The sequence below is a fragment of the Thermobia domestica genome, unplaced genomic scaffold, assembly GCF_964235325.1.
Source record: "Thermobia domestica unplaced genomic scaffold, izTheDome1.hap1.1 HAP1_SCAFFOLD_685, whole genome shotgun sequence".
Classification (NCBI taxonomy): Eukaryota; Metazoa; Arthropoda; class Insecta; order Zygentoma; family Lepismatidae; genus Thermobia; species Thermobia domestica.
This window is the reverse complement of record NW_027656395.1, coordinates 2,023-28,676: the sequence shown is the minus strand read 5'-3', so window position 1 is coordinate 28,676 and position 26,654 is coordinate 2,023. Positions and strand designations below refer to the sequence as shown.

The 26,654-nt window shown below is 36.3% G+C and overlaps 1 protein-coding gene across 4 annotated transcripts in view; it reads left to right on the top strand.

Moving 5' to 3' along the window:
* Positions 1 to 21,814, top strand: part of l(2)37Cb (DEAH-box helicase 16 lethal (2) 37Cb) — a gene marked incomplete at its 3' end in the record, with an annotated part of 65,095 nt that extends 43,281 nt beyond the window's left edge. For all 4 annotated transcript variants that reach the window (XM_081747805.1, XM_081747807.1, XM_081747806.1 and 1 more), the window contains 5 exon segments: positions 1,094 to 1,273; positions 5,697 to 5,812; positions 9,898 to 10,073; positions 18,089 to 18,375; positions 21,674 to 21,814. In XM_081747805.1, coding sequence (XP_081603931.1) covers positions 1,094 to 1,273; positions 5,697 to 5,812; positions 9,898 to 10,073; positions 18,089 to 18,375; positions 21,674 to 21,814 — 900 coding nt within the window.
* Between the last annotated feature and the right edge of the window lie 4,840 nt (positions 21,815 to 26,654).

Here is a 26,654-nt window from a genome sequence, read left to right as displayed (position 1 = left end):
CTTAATTTGTCCCTCAATGGCTTTTGCTATGTGGTTTTGCCTGTTTATTTATTTACAATTTGATGAACCTTCCAGTCAATCGAAATACAAAATAAGAAATTACAAAATTTGATCCCTTACCAAATCACCATCTGTCAACATTTTTTTCTTTTTTGTTTGTTGGAGCGTAGTGTCCCTTTTTAGCATTGACACTATATGAAACTTGGATCTATATTTAAGGGGAAATCCGAACCACAGTAATGCGCGCTCAGTGCTCTCCCACCGAGAATCGAACCTGTGACCATGTGCCTCAGATGCGCGCGCGCTAGCCACTAGACTAACTAGGAGAGCATTTTCCTACCGTTAGAGCAACGAATATTGTACAAGAGGTAGATTTTAGGTTCGTTTTATTTTGTTGTATGTCTGTATTGAGTGTTCTGCTACTCCTAAGCCATTTGAGCATAAAGTTTAACGAGGGATCCGAACCAAATTCCTTATCGGAGATTTACTGGTGCACCACACTGTCAAAAAACTCGCGTATTAACAACTCAGTTATTTTCAAGTTTTATTCCCTTGTGCTTGTTCTATTTAATTAATACTTCGTATCGTCCTTTGTCTATAGCTTTTTATTGTTAAATGAAATATAAAATAAATAAACAGAGACAATTCTATATTCCGGAATCAAGCCGAAATTGTATTTTTGCGATGTGGATTTGTTTTTTTTTCTTCTTCTTCTTTCTTCAAATTTTTGCCCTGTAATGACAGTTTTACCTATACCAAAATGAAGTAAACATACTACCTATTATTAAGTGTTCTGCCTTTTGGCAGGTCCTGGGACTAATAAGGGTTTTGTTTCCTTTTCTTAATTTTCAGTTTGGGCCTGGAAATGTTTCTCGATTTTCAGCTTTCTCTCTTAACTCCCAGTATTTTCCTCTAGTATACTAGCTATACGAATCGAAAATTTCTAACTGCGACGTTGGTAACATTACGTGCAGGTAGCGTTTCTTCCATGTAGCATAATGAATATATTTTGTATCTCGTAAAGAAAGTTTTTTTTTTCTTTCTTTTTTAGTATTTCTATATGGAATAAACCATACATATATCTGTATTACAGATCCTTATTATTGAAGGTGAAACAGGGTCAGGAAAAACAACACAAATACCCCAGTATCTTCATGAAGCAGGCTTTACGAAAGACGGTAAAAAAATTGGATGTACCCAACCAAGAAGAGTTGCTGCAATGAGTGTCGCTGCACGAGTAGCTCAAGAAATGGGAGTTAAGTTAGGAAACGAGGTAGGGGTAGCAATTGTTAATAGTAGTCTGCTAGAGAAAAATTTAGTAGTAATTGTACATTTTGTGGCAGTATCCGTTTTTAAATCGAAAGATTATGTATAATAATTTTATTTTATCAATCAATGTTTATTTATTTTGCGAATATCGCGTTTTATAAAATAAGGTGAAGGTGAATAATGGTTACGAGTTAAGTTTAATGCAAGCTGAGAAAAAGTTATTATTCAATGGTCAGCGAAATGATGTAAATAAAATGTAAATAAAATGTTTCATTGAGAGTCTGCCAATGCAGGAAGACAATGCATACAATGCGCCAATTCTTGCATAGGTTAAATACTGTAAATTATGAAAAGAGAGATTGTAAGCTTTTGTGAACATTTCACACATACACGGATATGAGGAAATTGCTTAGAATCGGGAAATCGAAGTGTGTCGAGAGTTGCAGTTTTGAGTCTTGACACAATGAAAGAATTCGTTCTTTCAAGTGAAAGGAGGTCACACGTGCTGTCTAGCAGACGATAGGAGAAAATTCTAGAAGGACCAGGTTGAACAAAACCAGGAGACGAGAGGTCTTCAGGATCAGTCCTTAGGATCAGTCTTTGGGAGGAGTGAATACAGATCAGTCCTTGGATCAGTCTTTGGGATCAGTCACGGAGTCTTTGAGTGATCAGTTAAGTGATCAGTTGGAGCGACAGAGAAGGAGACAGTCAACCGACAGTCAACTTAGAATTCAATATTCTATCTACGGAGATCGTCGAGTCGTCCTTAGCATTTGGGAGTAAACTAAGCTCAATGCTCAACTACAGCAACCATTAAGGAGAAGTATCAACCTGGCGATACTAAATACAACACCTAGGTCAACAGCGAGCGTCATCTGAAGAGATAAGGTATGTGTTACTCCTATTCAGGGCTCAAATGCTCAATACTCGATCGGCGATACTCGACTGGCAAAGTTTCCGATTATCCGTAATCACATCACAACACTTACATTCACAATTTTTATCTAAGAGAAATATAATTGTTATTGAATGATTGAAGTAAATGTTTTATTACCAGAATTAATCCCCAATTGGTATGTGGAAATTAAGTCAACCTCTCGCACATGTATATGAGATCATTCCCACTCATTCTAGATGGTGAGTGGAAGGCGCTCAGTATCACTCAATTAGCATCCCCAAATTAGGCACAGAGTGACTGGGTTGTCAATTTGTTAATATTGTTACACATATTAATCGTAATTTTGTAAGCATAATTCTGTAAGCAAAGTTTTCTTTAGTACATTTGATGTTCGTGCCAGTAAGTATGCTCGGGCTATCAGCCAGGTGAAGATATAGACTCCCGACGTTTCGAATGCAGACATTGCATTTATCTTCATCACAATCCCTGAAGATGAATGCAGTGTCTGCATTCGAAACGTCGGAAGTCAATATCTTCACCTGGTTGATAGCTCAAGAACACTCTCGGAATCACGTGGCCAGGAAAACTGCAAATCTTTCATTTGATGTTCATGTTTAGACAAAGTACAAGGGCAAATCGGAAAGCTACTTTTCTCGTAGACAATCAGGAATGCATACTACGCGTTTCTTAATTTTTAAAAAAATATTTTATGACTTGAAATTTTTTGATAACCTTCCTGGTGTCTTCAAGTCTTCAATGGTAGGGTACGTGCAAAAGTTCTACCCGATTTTGGTGTGCATATGGATGTGCAAAGAACACAAAGTATAACTCACCTAGGACTGTATAATCACCAGCATGATCAATGACCTCTTGCCATCTTTCCGGTAGAAGATGAATCCCACGCCATAAAACTCCGCTGTTTTGGCGTTGAAGAACTCGCGTAAGGCACATTTCATAGCCTCCACATCAACAAAGGTCTTCCTAGTGAAGGCGTTTTGCACAGCGCGAAAAAGGTGGAAGTCTGTGGGGGTCAAGTCAGGGGAGTAGGGCGGGTGGGTAAAACCTCTCAACAAGGTCCATTAACTTATGACGTGTCATTGCAGCAGTATGTGGCTTATTATTATCATGTTGTATGATAACCCATTGCCGATTGACAGGGCCTGGTCGCTTCGAACGCAATGATTCCTGCAGTATTTCGAGCTGTTGACAGTAGAATGCCGCATTAATGGTTTGATTAGGTTCCAGGACCTCCCAATGAATGATTCCTTTAACAACCCACGAGACACTCAACAACACTTTCTTGCGATGAAGTTCTTGTTTGGATATCGATGGAGGCGGTTCAGAAACGCGACACACAGTCCTGCGACGCTTAATAACCCATTTCTCATCGCCGGTGACAATCCGTATCAAGAAGGGATCTTGTTTCTACCGGGAAAGCAATACAACACATGTGGCTTGCCCCTCTCGTTGAGTTGCACTCATCCGATGTGGCACCCAGCGATCGAACTTTGTGACAAAACCCAGAGCCCACAAGCCTTCTTTCCACTGTTGTCCAGTGTACCTGGAAGGTTGCCGCTAATTCCTCTATAGTTGGCCTTGGACTTACTGTTATGGCGTGGTCCAGATCCTCTTCGGAAAACGCTGATGGACGCCCAGACTGTGGTTGATCATGACAGCTTCTGTTGCCGTCCCTGAATTTCCGAAACCAGCGATGACAAGTGCTTTCTTCGATTGTATCCTCACCATACACTTGCCTAATGTTGCAGCAGGCCAAGGCCGCACTCTGTTTACTTACAGTAAACAATGTCTGATGTGTTCCTTATTGGTCTCCATTTGATCGATACAACACTCTCTCCAGTTACGAGCCACTAGTACACACTCACTGCTTGCTGCTGCTGTACTGTTCTTCCGGTGACGTGACAACCGATTCCAGCTCATGGAGCGCCATTTCTTCGGTCAAAACACCTTTCATCAGCGACCTTGTGCAAATGGGTAGAATTTTTGTACGTACTCAATAGTATTATTGAGGAACTGAAGAAACTATGCAGTAAGTGGCCATTATGACATAGAACAAGAAACGTGGGAAAATGGAAGAAAAAATATTTACAAAAGTAAAATAATGGTATAGTAAAACTTCATGGAGATCCTTACTCGTTTTCAGACAATGCGTGAGTCTTGCTTTGCGGATCTTGTTCTCGTTGATTGACTGCGAAAATTTTTAAGAATGATTCAGAGGCTGGTATCCAATTCTTATCTAAGTGACCTATGTCAATTTAATTCATACTTTTTAGTTTCGTAGAAAGTTGCGAAAATTTATCCTGTTGTAGAGATTTTTCTTCTTCCTTTTATTTCTTCAGTATCTTGGAGGATCGAAACCATTAAGTCAATTTGCACGTGATCCAGTATGTATTTTGACAGTCCCAATATTTGGGAAAGAGGTGCTTTGCTTTGCATTTTAAACGTGTTTTTTTAATTCTAATATGTATATTGTTTATCATGCCTATGTACGGTTTTTTACACAACTATGGAAAAATAAAGCATTTATAGTCCATGTAATATTCTCCTTACTGATAGAAAAGCAAGAGCTGCTTCAGTACCTTTTTTCGTACATTTTCTATAAGCTGTTACTAATTTGTGGATATAAGAATAACCCTATTTTATTTATTTATTTATTTATTTGAGTTTTTAATTCATTGTTATGGTACAGGTGAAAATTCGAACTGTTTTATGAGTGCTTTGAACTATTCATATTTCATCTTGCAAATGTTTCATTAAAACCGTTCAATGTGGCTAAGCGATTTCTCATGGAAAAAAAAAATATATATATATATAATGGGTAGTTTACTTTTGAGAGTGATTCTTTTTGGACAATTTTCTCTGATACAGTTCAGATGATTTTGTTCATACGTCATAAATAGATATTTCATTAACAATGCAATGATGTAAGTGAATTCTCATGAAAAATCCTCAAGCGATAGTTTGTTCTTATGAGTTTTGTTCGAACAAAATTTTCCGAAAACTCCTATTATAATTTTGTTTATATTTCATAAATAGATGTTTCCATAATTGCATCATGACAAATGATTCAGTTTAAGAAATAGGTGCGAGAAAGTTTTAGTTCGGTTCCCCTTACCTTTTGTTGTAAGACTTGATTACCCCCTTAAAACTAGGTTAGGCAATTCGGTTTAGTTTATCTTAGTAAGTACCACGTAAGTCACTTCTAGTGTAGAAATGAAAATCAAAACTTTCAAAAATACATGAATATATGATATATTACATTAAGACAATAATGTACATATTATGACATTCCGTCAGTGGTGTGCGTAGTCAGTAACTGCACTACATAGGGTAGGGACGTTATTTCTGGCACAATTAAGAAAAATAAACTCTACAAAGTAGCATTTTCAATCGCATTTATAATGCTTTGTTGAGTATCATCAGTTTCATTGTTGAAAAATTGTATGTACACATAATTTAACAATATGATTCGGTCTTTTGCCAATATTACTAACCGAATATTACTTTTCAGGTTGGATACAGTATTCGATTTGAGGACTGTACGTCTGAAAGAACCATTATTAAATACATGACAGATGGTATGTTGCATAGAGAATTTCTGTCAGAGCCTGATCTGCAGAGTTACAGGTGAGAATAAGTAGTTTTTTGTGCTCTTTGTTTAATTTCTTTAAATACTTTTAAATAAACATCGAACTTATTGATCATTCCTTTTCTGTATTTATTAGTCAGGCTTTCAACTAATCTAGAAACCTGGGATAATAAGGGAATTTTATCTTTCTGGCATTTCGTTCACATTCATGTATTTGGATAGTGTAAAAATACAATTTTTGAAAGTGCAATCGTTTTATTTATTGCATTAATTTACATAATTTATTCGTGGCTAATTTATTTTGAATAATGTGTAGCTTGTTGTGTGAGAATTTATGTGTTTTTAGTTTGATCATCTCTCCCTCTCCTCTTCCCCGTATAATAATTTTGATGTGAAGCAAATAGTAAAATATATAGAAAAACTCATCCTATACTGGCAGAAATTAGAGTTTTTACCATGATACTAATGTTACAAACTTTCTAGCCACAATAAATATTCATAATTACATTGTTTTAATACGTTAGATTGAAAACAAATTATAGCTCTGTATATTAATTGTACAGGGTGCGGCAGCGTTCATAGCGTAATTTGACTTGCGTAGTACAATGACGTACTGCATGAATGCGCGCCAGCTCGTGCCGCATTCATGTACTAATGAGCTGCCATTTCGAGTGTGACAGTGATATGGAGCGGTGGAGTACACAGCATCGTGCCTTTGCTGTTGAAAGTTATTTCAAGAATAACGACTCTGTTATTGCTACCCAGCGACTATTTCGGCAACATTTCAACTTGGGACGTCATGGGAAACTTCCAGATGGACGGATCATTGTGAGGTGGGTACGTACATTTCGAACAACAGGTTCTGTTTGCAATGGCAAACCGGGAAGAAGTAAAAGAACTGTGCGGACACCAGAAGCCGTGGAAAATGTTCGTGCTGCAATATTGCGTAGCCCAAAAAGATCTGCTCGTCGTCATTTGCAAACTGTGCATATGTCCGATCGCTCATTCAGGAGAATATTGCACGAAAATCTTTATTTTCACCCATATAAACTGCAGATTGTTCAGAAAACTAGGCCTCGCGATTGGGTTTCACGAGAAACATTCTGCTTAACCATGCGGGATCTCCTTCGCCAAAATCCACAAATGTTGCACACCATCCTGATGTCAGATGAAGCTCATTTCGAGTTACGTGGTTCAGTGAATAAACAGAATATGCGTTATTGGAGTGATGTAAACCCGCATGAACTGCACATCAAGCCCTTGCACAGTTCTCGTGTCACAGTGTGGTGTGGAGTTGCTTCCTTTGAGATTATTGGCCCTTACTTCTTTGAGGATGACAGCGGTGTGGCTGTAACTGTCACCAGTGAACGCTACCTAAAGATGCTGCAAGACTTCGTTCTTCCCCAATTAGGTATGGTCGATGTGGATGTGGAACAATTATGGTTTCAACAAGACGGAGCGACCTCGCATACAGCCAGAATTTGCATGGATTTCTTGCGACAGACATTTCCAGATAGAGTAATTTCCCGTTTTGGTGACAATGCCTGGCTTCCTCGCTCACCTGATCTTTCATGTGCAGACTTTTTCCTTTGGGACTACCTGAAGCAAGAAGTTTTCCGAACACGTTGTGTCACCATTCCTGAGTTAAAGGATCGCATCAGAACTGCCGTCGGCAATGTCCCAGGGAATACGTTACGCCGAGTTATGGAAAGCTTCCAACGCCGCCTAGATGAATGTGTTGTGCAGAGGAGGCATCGTTTGACAGGAGTCATATACAAAAAGTAATCCACGCAATGGATAATGACTTACACATTAGTAAATGGCTTATCTTTAACTATTAACTGACATAAGAGGTAATAAATAAATTACACTTACTGCCTGATGGTGTGTTTTTGATATCCTACTATGAACGCTGCCGCACCCTGTATTACTTCTAATGATAATGTAACGAACATGATTACATGTAAAATATAAACTTTGGGGCACAGTGGCTTAGTGTTGAAAAATTCATCTTTTGTTCGAGGGATTTTGATTCGATCTCGGAGTCATCTCCCCCACACACATTTTCATTCCACCAATTCTTCCATAATATTTCATTTGAGTTTATCCTTTGTCTCCTTTAGTCTAACGAGCATATCTGTGATATATGAAAAACTTCACTTTAGAAATTTAGTTTCAACTAGTGTCAAGTACAATAATTTGAGAAGACAAATTTTCAAGTGCGACGGCTTCAGTCTTCTTCAAGTCCAGCTATGTTGGATTGAGAATTTTAGATTAAAATTACGCAAGAAACAGCTGATTTTATTTTATTTAATTTATTATTATTATTATTATTGTTCTTCTTCTTCTTCTTCTTCTTATTATTATTATTATTATTATTATTATTATTATTATTATTATTATTATTATTATTATTATTATTATTATTATTATTATTATTATTATTATTATGGATAATGTTATTGTTTCAGGATGATGGTCTTAAAATAAAACGCTTGCAGTTGAAAGTTTGCCTGCTGAAATTGTAGTGATTTTTTTTTTTTTTTCGGATTTACCGTATTGCTAGCCTCAGTATGAAAGTTACAATTGGTTGATTCGAATTGATATTACAAGCGTTTTATAATCAAGGGTAAATGTATACTGCTGTTTGAGAAAATTGCATTGCTAAGAAAGACACCAATGAGTCGAGTGAAAATTATTCCTCAATTTCATCACATGACTTAAGAAATTGTTACAGTTTCAGAAATGTACAATACCAAAATCAGTATGGCTTGAAGCATCCATGTGTGCAATCAGTCTCTCTATATGTCATGACACCGAGTCAAAAGGTTGGATGTGTTTCCGTGGAGTCACTTATCACACTTATTGTATTTAAATCTACAAGACATTGACCGTGTCTGCTGTGGGAACCTGACGAACTAGGTGCCGACCAATCATATCCCATACATGATCGATGGGTGACATGGCAGTGACCAGGCGGGCCAAGGTAGCAGCGGTACTTGTCGTTCCTGGAAAAATGTTTGCATATTCCAGGATATATATATGTAGCCAGGCATTATTGTGCTGAAGTATGTTGACTGGAGTTGTCTGAAGTAAGAATATAATCTCGGACTTGAACTTCCCTTATGAAACGATCACTTGGTTATGTTGCCCTCAGTGCGTAGCATCAAGATCTTGTGTTGTATGCAGTGGCATTCCTTATCATTATACACTGGCCGCTGTGACGTTCACAACAGTGTGCACTATCAGATTGCACTCAACAAAATAACATTTAAATCATATATAGTCATCATATAGGACAGGTTGAGGCAGAACTCTATCGAAAACACGACGGTCTGCCAGTTAGCTCGCCAGCAACGGTGTTTATGTGCCCTTATAATCTGAGGCGTTTGTTATTCTGGGTCAATAGAAGGGACACAAAAGCTGAAGCCGTGGACGTAGACAGGCCCATGCACACTATTTACGTGCTCCAGCGTTGACTTAACTCACGTTCGTCTGTCTTGAGCTGAACCGTCTATCATGATCATATGGACAAAATGTTTGTGTTTGCGTTGTGTGGTAGCATTATGCGGTCAACTGCTCGATCGTTACAGCCTTCGGTTCTTTTTTGTCCGTGCTTCTACACGCGCACCACCGTTGTAGCGGAATGCATTAATATCGCGGTACGAGATGTTGCTTTCCTGTTGGCCGACTATGCGGTACCGTTCTAACGTAGCCTGTTTATATTGCGTCCATTGAAGTTTCCGACAGTTAATGACGCTGCCTACATGTCTCCTGTGTTATTCAACGCTTCACTACTTGAGTGCTTCATAAACTGCTCTCTTACAGCACTTCTAGCAACGATTCTAAGGGCAGCTTAATGTAGGCTCACGCATGCAACAGTGCGTTAAAATTGTCTCGTTGTTACATCTTACTCTGCTGTACAAATCCTGTGAATTTGGACGCATTCTCTGGGTTCGATTCCCAGTGGGAGCTCATGTTTGGATCCTACATATAGCCTCGCTACTGAAAGGGTCGTTAAACTGTAATCCATTCACTTGGACGCATTCCCACCATTCTTGGTATTTTAATTTCTACAAGTAGCAATTTACTTAAAATAATCTCTCTTTCTGATTCTTTGCAGTGTGATGATCATTGATGAAGCTCATGAAAGGACTCTTCACACAGACATCTTGTTCGGATTAGTAAAGGATATTGCTCGATTTCGCTCAGATCTCAAACTTCTTATATCTAGTGCTACTCTGGATGCTGATAAATTTTCAAAATTCTTCGATGACGCCCCAATATATCGCATTCCAGGTAATATACAATTAATTTCTTAGAAAAATTCGTATTAAGACTTTTCAATACAATTTGTATGTTTACATGTGTTGTGGGAAGGGAAAGAAATTGTACACGACAACAGCATTAATTGGTGTATGTATGCAATATGTTTCTAGCTGGCGGCCGCGAGCGTTGTCTAGTTAACATCGACAGACATTTTTCGCGTTGAACAAGGGAGTGCTCGGTTATTTTCGACATGTGATACATCACGTGGCAGCTGTCATTTTAAGAGAACTTGAGCAAACAAAGATAAAACTTTCTTTTTTTTTCTATTTTCTGAACAATCTTGTGTATTCTCTGAAATTCAGATCAATCAAGAATAAGTGAGCGACTATTTTTTTGCAAACATTAAAATTAAGAGTACACTGGAGTGGATGTAAAGACAGTATCATGGTAGAAATTTTAAGAATTGAAATTTGAAAATTTTCTCAGGTGATGTCAAGAATCAGTGAACATAGATAGTCAAGTTTAAACAATACTTATAAACAGAGAAGTACTTATTATAAAATAATAATATCCGTATAATTGTGTGATTCTATTTCATTGCTATATATATTATTAGCAAAATTCAGTAACGCAAGTATTTGCATTCTTCCAGATTGAAGATGTATTTCTCCTTACTTTTAACCGATTTTAATCACAAGCAATATGCATGATTTCCTAGCTTCAAAGAAAATATACACCTAGTTCCATCAAAGTCGGTAACTTTATAAAAATTACCTCATTATGCATACACTTCCCAGGAGGTGGATTCTTCTATATTCTTGATTTATTTCAGTCTGAGGCGTTACTTATGATTCTCAGCTCCAAGAAATATACACACGGAGTTACATTGATCATCTCAGTATGAACAGACTTTCAAATGAAGGTGCATTTTCTCCTTTTAATTGATTGACTTGACGCTCAAGGAACACTTAAAATTCTTTAGCGTTGGAAAAAATAGGTACGAAATTCCACCAACACCTATGTTTACGCAAGTTTTCTTTGCTAGTTGTCACATATTGGTGTATCGCGTTCCTAAGCTAACTGTGCTTGCCCAATAGAAAAAGCACTTCCTTGCGTTAATTGAACCGCGTTCTCAGCCAACAGTTTTCTTTAAAGTTTTTTTTCTTGTGTTCAAAAATTTTAAATAATATAGTTTAATTAAATGCAAGAAATTGTTCTTCAATATTTAAATTATTAAGAAAGTAAGTGAAATACTTAATTCTTTGATTGGATTTATGAAATTTCCTGAATAGTTTCGACTACTTAATCACTTGATAAACACATTTCGCAGAGTGCTTTAACGATTTTAAAGTCGAAATAAATTCTTAATATACTGATTGTTTATTATAACATTTTTTATTATAACACCCGTTATAACATAACATTTTTTTAATGTCAGTTTCTTTTTGAAGAAACTGAATATTTAACAGTTCTGTATACGGTTCTGTAGACACTAATAATGTGAAACTCTCTGTCTTAGACATTGTTTTTTCTTTTCCTCGTGTAACTAAATTTTAAACTTCTGTACAAAATTTAAATTTAAATTAGTGATAAAATGAATTGTTAAGTATGCACTAAAACTGAAATTCTTTGACATCTGACTTTAGCACGTTGTATGTAGCCGCAAAACTACTGAAAACGTAGAGAATAATTGTTAAATCTTCAGTCCTTCATAAAGAAATCGCCGTAAAAATAAATAAATAAATAAATAAATAAATAAATATATATATATATATATATATATATATATATATATATATATATATATATATATATATATATATATATATATATATATATATATATATATACACATTCCTCATCCCTCAAATCATGTTATATCTTGCCCTTCCATTTCGTTTTGAGTCTTAAGGCATGGTGGCCCAGTGGTAGTGTTCATTCTCCCATTTCCTCCCACTTTCTTCATTCCACCATTTCATTCATTCTCATCATCAGTCTTCTTTAGCCTACAATGCATACTGTGGTATGTAAAACTGAGATTTCGTTTTTTTTTTTTTTTTTTTTTTTTTTTTTTTTTTTTTTTTTTCATTTTGGATCTTTGCCCTCTTCCTTTTACCTGTTACCTCCAACTTTTCAATTCTCTTCCTAACATGGTCATTGTTTCTTCGTTCTACATACTCCAGCCTTCTCAACCTCCATTCTTGAAACTACTCAAGGGTCCCACATTAACAATGCCTTTTGTATAATCGTTCTTTATTTTATCCTTCCTCATCACACATCCATCTTATCATTCTCATCTCCGCCATTTCTATCTTCTTTTCCTAGGCTGTTGGGATTGTGCAGGTTTCACTACTATACAGCATTGGCAGTTTTATATATACACACTGCTTTTTAACCTCAACTTACTTTCTTGTCACAGCAGCTCGCTCATTCTTCACCAGTTTAACCAGCCAGATTGTATTCTGTGTTGGATTTCTGTATGTAATCCATCATCCTGGTCGAGGTAAGATCCAAGATACGTATATTTCGAGGTAAATAATAGCTTCTTCCCTTGTAGCCATAGGAAAGATTCCGTCTGCTTTATTGAATAACATATATTCTGTTTCTGTTCTGCTTATCCTCATCCCTCTCTTCCAGCATCCTTCTCTATTCGTCAAGTTTCTTCTCTTCCCTATCTTTGGATGTTTCGCGTATAACATTATCCGCAAACAGCGCACTCTACATTGTACCTCTCCTGCAAACACATCCTTTACCCAATTGAATGTGATATGATCCCTGATACAGACCAACAGGAAAACCTTCTGTTATACCCACACCTCTCTTCACTTAGGTCTCTACTCCCTCGTTCATGTCCCTTACCAACTGTATATATTTTTCAGAAACCACCTTCTCTCTCATGGCTTGCTATAGTTTTTGTCTGGACACTCTGTCGTACGCCTTTTCCAAGACTATGAAAACGAGGTGCATTATGTTTGCAGTTCCCCCAACGCAAAGATAACGTCAGTTGTTCCGATTCCTGGCATGAAACCAAACTGTTCCTCTCCAATAGTCTCTCTTGTATCTTTCCTTCAATTATTTTTTCCCAGATCTTCGATGTGAGACCTTAATTTAATTTTCCTGTAACGTCTGTAGTCTTGCCCATGACATTTACCTTTACAAACTAGCACTAGTGTACTTTTCCTCCATTCATTCAATATCTTCGTCTGCCTCCACAACTTCTTCATGAGATCCTATAAGATATATGTTTCTTTTCTGCCCAGGCTTCTTTAAACCTCTACGGGGATTTCATCAGCACCCTTGCTTTTCCATTTTTGATTATCTTAATTGCATTTTCCATTTCTATCGTACTTACCCCTTCTACTTGTTGCTACTCCAATATTCATATATTTCCTACTGGTTCTCCCCATTTAATAGCTTCTTAAGATAGCCTTTCCACCTGTCTTGGATCAATTTATGGTCCTGCAGCATTTATCTATTTCATAAATTCTTACTCCAAAAGTGCAGAATACGTTTATAAGGTGACTCGATCTTTATGTGAATAGCTGACCTAGTGGATAAAACCACAGAATAAGAGTCAAAGCCATTCTAAAGCTTTCAGACGCAATCAAAAAAGTGTTTTATTTATCTGTGTATTACTTTGATTAAAAATGCGTCAATTTCTGTTAAGTAAATCTTCAATACCTGATTGAAAAGTTGTGAGATTTGTCATACTAAAGCATAAATAATTTCACGATGTTCCAGAGCTAATCCGGGTCTATCATCAGTTGAATGGATTGAAAGAAAGGTTCAATAGGAACGTTAAAATATTGGTTAAAACACACATAGAATATTTAGCATGCTAATTTAAAAATCTTTAGACAGAGGTACGTCTGAGTTTACATGATTGCTTCGTATATCTGCACATTTTTGTACTGAATTGGTGTATTTTAAATGTTTAATATGTGCACTGGGTATTTCGTATAAATCTGTAACTGTCCCTACCTTTGCTCTAGTTACCTGAATCCAAATTTAACTGACAAGGAACCCTAGGTATCTATCAGAGCTCGATTTTCATGAAACTTAGTATATAGGTAGAGTACCTCGGGAAACACGCACAGCCAAAATTGTAGCTGCAGAGTCCAAGACGTTGGGACACTAGAGCTCGAGAAAGATCAAATGCGGAACGTCAGTACATTAAGGACATGGTGAGAAAATGCACGTTTTTCTTTAAAACTCGTCATGGTAACCACACGAAAATAGCATACATGGATACGAGATGGTAGATATGATCTGTTAAAAGTGATGAAAAGAATATCCGCCATCTTGAAAGAGGCCATGTTGAAACTGGTGCGATTGCTGTGAATGAGAAGAGGGTCATGCGATGCATCAACTTGAACATAAATATACACAAAAAACAGTTGAAGTTTGTTGTGGGATTACATTATTTCTGTGCTTCTGGCAGTGGTTTAGGCACAAGATGAGCAAAGTGTATCTCATGACACTCGAGTAGATGCAGGTTATGGTGCGTTATGAGTGAGATAAGTGCAACTAGAAAAACAGAGCGAAATATAATTTTAGCACTACATGATTTGTGTCAGAGTCAACATATAACTGGTGTGGATGTGCTGATATAACGGGTTCTTCATAATAATACCATGGTTAGCATTAATTTGTAACTGTTTATTATATTTCCATTAATTCGAACAGAAATCAGAACGCCTATCAGTTCACTCATAGCTCTCCATACCCTCCATCTGCTCGAGTGTCACGAGATACCTTTGCTCATTTTGTACATAAACCACTCTACCAGAAGCACAGAAATAAACTAATCCCAAACAGAGTTCACCAACGGGTTTTTGCGTCTATTTGCGTTCAAATTGATGCGTCGCATGACCCTATTTTCATTTACAGCAATCGCACCAGTTTCAACATGGCCCCTTTCAAGATGGCAGATATTCTTTTCATCACTTTTAACAGATCATATCTACCATCTCGTATCCATGTATGCTAATTTCGTGCGGTTACCATGACGAGTTTTAAAGAAAAACGTGCGTTTTCTCACCATGTCCTTAATGTACTGACGTTCCGCATTTGATCTTTTCGAGCTCTAGTGTCCCAACGTCTTGGACTCTGCAGCTACAATTTTGACTGTGCGTGTTTTCCGAGGTACTCTATCTATATACAAAGTTTCATGAAAATCGGGCTCTGATAGATACCTAGGGTTCCTTGTGAGAGGATTCTGTTCTAATATGAAATGCCTCCCTAATTTCCTATCAATGTTATTATCCAAGTATAGTAAAACTTCGATGATTCCTTTTATGTTGGGATAGCCCTTAAACAGAATTCCTTGCTGCTGTCTCTGATGTGTTCTTTCGTTTTGTATTGATATTTCTACTCGTTTTACGGAAGTTAGGAAGCTGATACCACCTCCTTACCCCCCCCCCAAAAAAAAAAACAACAAAAAAAAAAAAGAAAAATAAACTGAATTAGAAACAGACCAGATTGGAGGATTACATGAAAACAGTTACTTCAAATTTGAACATAAGATATACTTCTGACCTAGTGGACTAGTTATGGGAAATACACTTATTACCGTTTTTTGCAAGTAATGTTTTGCAACGTTTTTAAACGAACCTGTCTAAAATTTAACTTATAGGTACATGAACGAAATTCTTTTCATATACAGGATCTTCGGAAACTTCACCATAATACTTTCCAAAATGAACCTTCACACGAAAACATGACCAACATGGGTACACAAATGTGTCATTTCAGAACTTTAGCTCGCCGAATGTTTGTCGAAATGTAAAATGAAGGCTTATAACTCGAGAACGAAATGTCGAATGAAGATCGGATAAAAGAACGCAGGTTTATTTCGAGCCTAGGTTTCATTAATACACCAATCTATGTGGAACAGGGTGGCGAGAAGGGTGACTATGAAGTATAGGAGAAAGTTTATGATATCGTCTACAAACGAAAAATGATAAATCAGGATCTAAAATCTGACACACGTTCCATATTCACTACTACATTAATAGCATCTAGGCACAAAGAAACTAATATTCTTTTACTCGACCTTGATCCAGAATTTCGTTCTCATGTTATGACCTATTTTATATCGTTCTAACCAATTTTGGATGGTTTTAGGCCGTAACTGACCACCGTATATAAAATATGCCCTTCTTGACCGAGTGGACAACGCACATAATTTCTATGCGTATAATCGTAGGTTCTGTTCTCGGTGGGATACTTATCTGGGATACAGGCCCGAGTACTGACGGATCTAATTTTAAAAAACATTAAGTCCTGTCTTATGTAGCCTTTTTGCTGGAAGGGTACGTTAGACTACAATCAACCAACTAACCAGTCATATGTGGAAATGAAACACAACTACCTTCTTGGTAAAATATCGTTCGTAATATTCGTCTAAAAAGTAAAGTAGTGGGTTAAAAAAAATCGATTCAGTTTATTATAGGTGTAAAAAGCTGTAATTACAATTTGCATTTTTGCATTTATATACATGACAACTGTAGAACTTATAGGAGATACTCTCCATATTGTAAGTCAAAACAGGCAAAATAAATAAATAATAAAATTTCACTCGGAAATATACAGAAACCCAACAACAGATTCAATATTCCTATGGTGAATCATCGTATCCTTTCCAAATGAAGGCCAACGTATGAATAAACTTCTACGCAGGACTTTTCCCTTTTCTTTGAAAGAAAATGCAAGAGATCAGACGTACAATTGAAAGAGGAGGGGAAAAAGACTCCTATTAATGTTAAAAGAGTTTAGTTTAGGATTTTGATTTCTGAGCTTTTGGCATCTATGGCCACTTAGCCCGTCACGTATGAAGGATGACGTCCCTCGACGGGCTCTATCCGGGGAAATGGGAGGAAGGAAGCAGCCTGGGACCTATAAGTTAGGTACCACCCTGGCATTTGCCTGGTGTGTATGAGGAAAACTCTTCATTCAGGATGGCTGGTCTGAAAAAGCTTTTACACTTTTTCGACCGAGTGTCCCCACCGGGATCGAACCCGAGACCGCTTGCTCCGAAGGCGAGAGTGTTAGCGACTACACTACGCGAGGCCATCTGTTAGAAAAGTTGTCGAGGGACGTAATAAGATTAACAAGCTCCGTCGAGAAAGAAACCAATCAAAAATGGATTAGTTTATCGAGTTAACAAAACCTAAGTAAACACTTAAAAATTGTAAGGCAATTTGAAATAAACATGGCACTAAAACCACGTAAAAATATAGAAAAACACTTAACACAAAAGTTATTTTACAGACCACTTACAAAGAAATACATGGCAAGCGTTTCGAATGTGTAACGAATTTTGCGCCAGTAACACAGAAAGAAATATCAATTCAAAACTAAAAGAACATATTAGAGGCAGCAAAAAATAATTTCTTGTCTCAGGACTATCTCAACATTTGAAAAGCAATGACCAACATAACAAAAAAAAAAAAAAAAAAAAAAAAGTTTTACTCGACTGATAATTTAGACAAAGGTTGGAACAGTTATGAATCTATATGGAACATCCCGTGTATATAGTACTCACTCAGCTCTATCTATAGACAGGGCTTGAAAAATCCACTCGCTTGCTCGCCAATGGCGAGTACTTTTTTTACATGTGGCGAGTAAAGTCCAATCAATCAAAAACGTGTTTTATTCTACACTACAAATAAAAAAATGTAATATTGCAATAAAATAAAATAAAAAATATATTTGTGTGGTACTATGTCGCAAAATTATTTTTGTATATTTGTATAAACATTGTGATTGCAGAATGGTCTGGCTAGTAGAGGTTTTGGCTGACTAATACTTGCAAGCAATATTTTTCAAGCTCTGTCTATACAAGATCTTTCATTTAGTACCCTCCCTTAAAAAAAAAAAAAAAAATTGTAGTGTTTCTGTTGTAATTGTCCTTTCAATTTCTCCACTTGATGGTAGAGCCTGGTTGCATCTGAAGTTGCGAAATTGTGACTTGCACTTCAGAATGTTGTTTTGACTTTTTTTAAAGTTAGATATTTAAATAATACTCTTTCTTTTCATTATAGGACGTAGATTTCCTGTGGATATATATTACACGAAAGCTCCTGAAGCCGACTACATTGATGCATGTGTTGTGTCAGTACTTCAGATACATGTAACACAACCTCTTGGAGATATTCTTGTGTTTCTTACTGGTCAGGAAGAAATTGAAACATGCCAGGAATTACTTCAAGATCGTGTGAGACGTTTGGGATCCAAAATACGAGAACTGCTTATACTTCCAGTGTACGCTAATTTACCATCGGATATGCAAGCACGAATATTTGAAACAACACCACCTGGAGCTCGAAAGGTTTTATTTTTATTTAGAAGTAGAATTTTTAAAAAAATCGTGATGGTAGAATATTTCTAGTCGTTTACTAGCCTTTAAGATCTTTTGTGGATAGTTAGAATGGTAATTACATTCCGAAAGTAGAAGTTTCCAATTGTTCATTCCGAAAATAAATGAAAAATGCTCCTAAACTGGAACTACTTTAGCATATGTTTTGGGCAGTTTTGTTGATATTGACCGTAATAATATTTAGTACAAATGAAAATAAAGTAAAACATATATTGACAATAAATATCCTCTTTTCCTGGCTCATTCAGTATACCTTAAAATAATAATAATAGTAAAGAAGTATTTCAGCGTCAGGACCTTGTTATAAGATTTAGTTCTGATGAAAACGGCTGGAGATTATCGGAGACTTCAGAATGGCGGTATTCCTAATGGGTCTCCAAGTAAACTATCATGCTTCCTTTCTTTTGAGACAAGGAACATTACAGCACGGGTCATAACGAACCTAGTTGTGTCTGAAGGGACACAGTATCAATCATAAGCCACTAATGAACCCCATAAGTTGGTGGTTTCACCATTGCACATGACCTAGAACTTCTGAAACAAATTTTTACGTTCCCTGAGCTCTCCGAGAAGATATGATTCCTTTGTTGGATTGCAGGTGATGATCCTGAGGTTCACAGAACTCCTAATGAGCTTAAGTAGGGAGGAAAGAGAACCTTGAAGCAACTTTGCAGTATGGGAGATTCACAAACAACCACAAGGCCCAATATCGTGTGGAACCGGTTAAGATTCTAGTAAAGAACTACAACAAAGTGGACTTTAAAAATTTATATTCGTGACACTCATCTCAATCAATTTAGGAACATCGGATCATACTCGGAAGAGTAGGGCGAACGCTTTCACCAAGATATATGTTGGACTTCGAATACTTTCAGTCGTGGTTCTTAACTGTGGAGCTACTACTATCAGTATTAAAAGTAGGCTGTCAACAAGAATATCACGAGTAAAAAATACACATGACGAAAGCAAGATAGTCATGATTTGTGGAAATTTCCGCATACGTATCTGATGCTTCTAATTACGTACTGGCTCACAATTACAAAGGAAACCGTTTTTCTGTGCCAAACGCGAATATTTCATAAATAGCGGGAAGAGTTGCTATATATTTGCCTATATTCTTGTTATAAATCCTGCTGTATATGTTACTGAAATCTTTTTATGTTTATTACTAGCTGAACCTGCGCTCTCTATACAGCGCATCATTCACATATGAGCATGGATCTCCTTGTCATTCCTCTCAGCATTTGTACATATCCTTTTACATACACAAGTAAAATACATCTTGATATTAATCGGCAAGGGGTACCATAAAGGGGAGATTTTTTTCGACTATTTTTTTCAACATCTCGCACCGTTTGCAAAATTTGAGCCTACTTTCGGTTGGAGTTCCTAATTCATGTATAATCAGTGATTTCTTTCTTCTTGCATGCAGTATATAATAAGCAAATACATTACATATACAATTAATTATAATATCAGTGATATATGATGTTCATTGGGCAAAACACTCCAAACAATAAAGATTCCTCTTAGCCTGGAGAAATCGTTATCGTTCGTTTTTCAGTATCATTTAGCCATGAAACAGACGCCTGATAGATATGTAGTGTTGGAATGTAAAAGTTATATGATGCTTTACTTTTTTTAGAATTTCAACACTTCCAGTATACCTCTAAAGAATGTAATAAAGAAATAACGGCCGCTTTTTTTCTTTTTTTAATATTCAATTAGAACTGGACAATCTACACAAAATTTGGACTCGACCAGCGAAAACGGCACATTTCTATCACTTGTGGTTTTCGAGATCTCATTGTCGATAGGATTGGAGACAAACATATAAACTTTTCTTTGGAGACAAACATATAAACCTAGCATTTTAATATATAGGTGGGAACACTTTTGTTTAAATACACAACATATATTTATCTTACGCAAGTCATTCCAAAAGTTTTGCAATACGGTAGACCATGAGTTCTTTAAGAGAACTTCTTTTGTAAACATTCAGCGTTAATGGCTTCAACAACAATGCACATTGTTGTGACATAATTAGCCTGTAGAAGATGTGCGTTACGTATGAGGAGCATTATCGTTATAGAGGAGTAAACCTGTAAACTTACTGTTGTGTACCACTCGGCCGTAACAATCTTTCTCTTTTGTAGACTCATAGCTGCAGTCAGACCAGCTACAGGAGAATACAGCGTACATGTTTCTTCGTTGCTATTTTGTCTCAGTTTTTGATGTTGAACCATCTTCATGGATCCATTCACAATTTTTCTGACGAGTTGGGTCATTATAAACTAATACATACGCCTCATCACCAGTAGAAGTCGTCGAAGTAGTTCACATGTTGTTCACATCGGTTCAGCAAGTCTTAATAGTTCGCAAATAATGGTGACTCTGATTTTTAGAAATTTTACAATTGGAGTACCGATTGCGGAACCAACTTCTTTGATATTAATTCTTGACGTAAAATTGCGTATGCTGACGAAAATCCCATACGTAATGCTTCTTCTATCGTCTGGAAGTACGCCGTGGATCTTCGAAAACCATGTTTGACACAGTAGCCACATTGCCCAGCATTGCCCAACATCTTGTACCTTTACAAGTTTGTTCTTCCAGAAACGTATTGCTCTGTTGAAATCCTTTGTTGTTCAAACCAACACAGTTATCTCTCAGATCCTTGCTCAAAATGCTTGTCATGACAATTTCACTTCAACACTTGGCAGTACGTGTACTTTGGATTACAGACAGCAAAGATTTGTGTACAAGTAACGGGATCATGCAGTTTTATAGAAACGTTACCAGTAGCAAAGAAACAAACATTGCTTTATCATTTATACATTTTTTTGTAGTGCTAAATTTACAGAATAACTTTCGTATTACGTTGAAAATATAGGATTCCTTGTGTTCAAACAGGTGTGCTACTTACTAATTTAAATTTAGAAAGGTGGTATTATCTCACTACTTCGGTGGTATTTACTTTGAAGAGAATAGAAAAGAACTTGATTCATACATGCCTAGAATTTGCATTTATGTTTTTATGTTTGATTGCTTAACGATTCAGGATCATATTTAAGTTTTTATATTCGTTTCGAGTGTATTTAGTATAGAATGTATTGTGTTTCTCGCATCAAAATAATCTAGTTTGTCGTTTTTAATATTGTATAAAATGAGCGTTTTTTTTTCTTAAATTTTAGATTGTTTTTTCTTGTTATTTACGAAGTACTAATATCGTAATTTGTTTACTTTTTAGGTTGTTTTAGCCACTAACATCGCTGAAACATCTTTAACTATAGATAACATCATATACGTTATAGATCCAGGGTTTTGTAAACAAAATAATTTTAACTCAAGAACTGGAATGGAGTCTCTAGTTGTTGTTCCTATTTCAAAGGTAAGATATTTAAATATATGAAATTAACACGGAGCGTATGTTAAATCAGTCGAAATACTCCTCAATGTGCAGATCAGATCTTAAATAGGAGGTATTTGGCATCCCAGATACCTTTTTCAGTCAAACATAAAAATGAGGAGGAAAGATGTAAGAAATTGAGAAAGTAACGCTTGACCAAAAGTATTTGAAATACATCGACGAGACACAGTATCACAGTCGTCTTCGATAAGGTGTTCCCATTTTGGTTAATTTCATTTTAAAATAATAATAATAATAGCATTTTCTGATTTTCTTTAAATATGAGATAGGTATTGCTTTAAACCAGGGGCGGACCAAGGCAAAATTTTCACCCGGGCAAAGTGACTTTTTGGCGCCCCCATATTCCTAGCATATATTTTACATTTTATTACAGTGATTTTAATATTTTAAACCCATTTTTTCAAAAAGAAAAATTAATACTCAGATACATGATATAGGTATATTTAGTACTTAAAAATATGCATATGGTATCGATTACATTGTGTTTCTCATTATTATTATTATTATTTATGTACCGATATGTATAAACGAAAAATATATCGAACAACATTTATTAAATACTACTAATGGTGACAAGGTATAAATTGTTTTGTTATATCAATAACATCAGGAGTCATTCTACCATATATCTGACTATGTAACAATCTATTCTAATAACGTGAAATACCAATAAATTCATTTCACACACTTCACGCACAGTAATAAAAATAACCCTTTTTTGGGATACGGACAAAATCTCGCGGCCGAAACATCGCCGCCCAAAATCTCGCCGGCCAAAACCTCGCGGGACAAAACCTCGCCGCCCAAAACTTCGCGGGACAAAATCTCGCCGGGCCAAAACCTCGCGTTGCCAAAACCTCGCCGCCCAAAATCTCGCCGGGCCAAAACCTCGCCACCCAAAACATCGCGTGGCCAAAACCTCGCCGCGAATGAAACTTTTCTTTAAATTTTACCCAATGGGTTTCTTAATATGCAATTCCACATTACAAATAATAATAATAATAATAATAATAAGAAGAAGAAGAAGAAGAAGAAGAAGATACAAAACATCGTGTGCGTGGGCTTTCTCGGGTTTAACCCGTTTCCTCCCACTTTCTTTATTCGATCATTTCCTTCATCCTGGTCATCTACGTCTCCTTTAACCTACAGGACATAATCAAGGGACGTCGTGAAAACTCATACATTATTTCATACTTTCATAAATATTATTAGATTTTTGTTAAAATTTAAAGTTTTTGGATGTTCCAAAAGTTCACGGAACTAACCCCGTTAGTTGTCATTACTTTCCTTATGCAGACTTTCTTTCCCTATAACCAGTTTAAAAACATCCTGTCGCCCTACCTTCACATTGAAATCCTCTAATACAGAAATAGAATTTTCATATGGTATCGCGGGACTTGGTCAAATACCCGTGATACTTCTTCTGAAACAGCGTCTTTTATACCGTCATCCTTATCATCTGTTGGAACATTTACATTTTGGTCAGGCGAGATTTTGGGTATGGCGATATTTTGGGGCGCGAGGTTTTGGCCCGGCGAGATTTTGGCCCGCGACGTTTTGGGCGGCGAGGTTTTGGCCAGGCGAGATTTTGGCCCGCGAGGTTTTGGGCGGCGAGGTTTTGGCCAGGCGAGGTTTCGGCCCGACGAGATTTTGGGTCGCGAGGTTGTCGCCGCGAGGTTTTGTACCCAAACCCCCTTTTTTATGTAGGTTCTAGTAGTTGAAGTCCATAGCATTCATAAAACGTACCTCATGAATTTGTACAAAAGCTGAACACTCTTACAAAACAAAATCTTAATAACAGGTTTTATCAAGTATTAAAAACCCTCTAAATTCGTAAGTTTGATAAGTAAGTACACCATATCAAAGTTAATTTAGGGAATTATCTTGTTCTTCCATAAAAACAGTACATTAAAATCTAGAATAATTTACACAAATTGTTTCCTAATTTTGCAACGTTTGGCCTCAGGCGTGATAAATGATAACATAACAAAACTTAAATAAACCAAATAAAAAGTTAAATTCCATTACTACTGAAAATTAGCAAAAAATTAAACACTTTTAAATACATTTGTTTTCAGCACCTCACAACAATTACAATATAACCTTCCGAAATTTTTTGTCTGCAAAATCTCTGACAATGACATCTATGTCAATGTCTTGAAGAATGTTGAACTCAATCGACATCATGGCGAGTCCCGCTAGGTGCTCCCGACACATGGTAGATCTCAAATAATTTTAATTAATTTTAATTTTTAGAAGCCCCTTTCGCCTGAAGTCACACTGACAGGAAGAGTGAGGTCAATTCTGAGTGCAATTGATACATAAGGAAAATTTTCTTTCAGCTGGTTACTCGTGAAGTATTCTATTTTAATACTTCAAGGGGGCTTTTAGCATTTTCATCTGGTAGTAGGGATAGTAAAACCAATAGTTCCTGTTAAAATTAGAAACCCTCAACATCAAAATGCTCTTCATCTGTTAAAGCGACCTGAAAGTCAGCACATTTCCTCATCAGGGAATAACTGTCTAATTTTTGATCCTGTATAAAAACCGAAATAGGTCATGATGGTGGGTTAGTTGAAAAGGCAATTCTTCTAGTGAGCTTGTGGCTTGATCCAAAACATGAAAATAAAAGCTACTTTTGAAATAAATTTTGGGATTCACAATGCCCTCATCACGGGACTCATATTCAAACTGACCTTTGGTTTTCCGTGATCGTCATTGTAACTCACTTGGAAATAGGGGGTCGATGTCGAGAGTCTCTGCAGTTTCTCTTGCATCCACTAGTAGCTCTTTAAACCCTCGATCGGTTCACATTTCTTCAAAATGGCTTTTGGGAAAACTTCATATTGCTTGGGATCACAAATAACATGGCCCACTATAAACAGTAGCAACTCCTCCTCCACACTTTCTTCTACATGTCATGTCTTCATTTGTCGAAACTGCCCCCCTAGTACTATTAAACTTCTTACTTTCATGATGAAATGGAAGAAGATGATATAATTGACGATACTTTACAAGAATATAAAACCAAAAAGTTGGTAGAAAACACATTATAAAATTTACTTTTTGAGGCTCGTTTTGGCGCCCCGGGCAGTTGCCCGGCCCTTGGTCCGCCCCTGCTTTAAACAGCCCTCTTTAAACCTTTTTTCTTTATTCTTGACTGATTGTGTCTGACACGCCAACTGGAGTCAATTTTGTTGATATTCGCTTACAGAGTGGTATTTAGCAACTTCCATGCAATAACTGAAATATTAATTCATTAACTAAGGGTAATGATAACAGAAAATCTGTTTTTAATGAATGGCGCCTAATTAAGAATTAAAATTCTTTAAGTGATTGTACCAGCGATTTAGTAAATATTAATGATAGGCACAAATCCTTCTCACATCTATTTAACTCATTCAATCCTGAATATATAGTTTTCAAATATTTGATTTTAATAAAATGTGCAGTGTATTTGCGTATTAAAATGTAGTAGCGATATACGTTATTATTATTATTATTATTATTATTATTATTATTATTATTATTATTATTATTATTATTATTATTGGGGTAGTTTACAAAAAGAAAAAAACCTATAAGCAAAGTACTTTTCTTTTAAATGTAATAAAAATTAAGATATCCAGCGCTATATATTTTTATGTAAAATGTAGGTATTACACTTCGTGATAAGTGTGACCAAATTGTAGAGAAGAAAATGTATATATCGAATTTGAACTTCCAGAAACATAACTTTATCCTATCGGGACTTCGATCTTCGTATACTAAGTGCTAAAACAATATAACGACTACAGGTGCTGTGCGACAATATCGTTTTGATGTATAAAACAAAAATATTACAATTTCTTAGGTCAGTATGGGGGGCGCGGTGGCTCAGTGGTAGAGCGTTCACCTCTGGTGCTTGGGGTCCCGGGTTCGATCCCAGCCCCCGCCAAGTGAACTTTGTGGTGGACAAATACCGTGCTCGTGAGTTTTCTCGGGGTACTCCCGTTTCCTCCCACTTTCTTCATTCCACCATTTCACTCATCTCTCATTATCACCGTCTCCTTTAGCCTAACCGGCATAACCGTGGGACGTAAAACTCAAAGATTTCATTTTTTTTTCTTAGGTCAGTATGATATATTTTTGACAATAAAGAACGTTTATCAGAAGCAAAATAATATTCATTAGTATTTCATGTTACATAATTCAAAAATGTCTATCCAGTCGTTACTTACTAATAAACAAGATGATAGTACAAAAGATTGAAAGACAAAAGGAAGGAGAATATCAGAAAGAAATATTTTCTAGACTTTCATACATCGAGCAAAATCATAAATTGAGCACTTTCTAAGTAGAGAAATGAAGTTGCAAATTAAAAAGCGTTCAGAATTACTGAAAATTAGATTATATGCAATTTAACACTTTATATATATTATAGAGAAGTAGAAAAGAGTTGCTACTAGTGCTGTTGAATTTTTGACATTTTTGAGAAAACCGGTTTTCTGAAAACCAAAAATGCGGTTTTCGAAACCGAAACCGCAAAAGTGGTTTTCAAAACCGAAACTGCAAATGCGGTTTTCAAAACCGAAATCGCAAATGTGGTTTTGGAAACCGAAACCGCAAAAGCTCTTTTCGAAAGCGAAAGCAGCCCGAAACCGTGTTTGCAGTTTTACAAGCGAAACCATGTTTGTCCTTTTCAAAGCAGAAACAATGTTTGCTGTTTTTAATTACACCTTTTAACAATTGTGAAAGCATCTATCAATCGAGACAATTGTACTGATTTGTGTGCGTGTTTTTACTTTCTTTTATTTGCTCC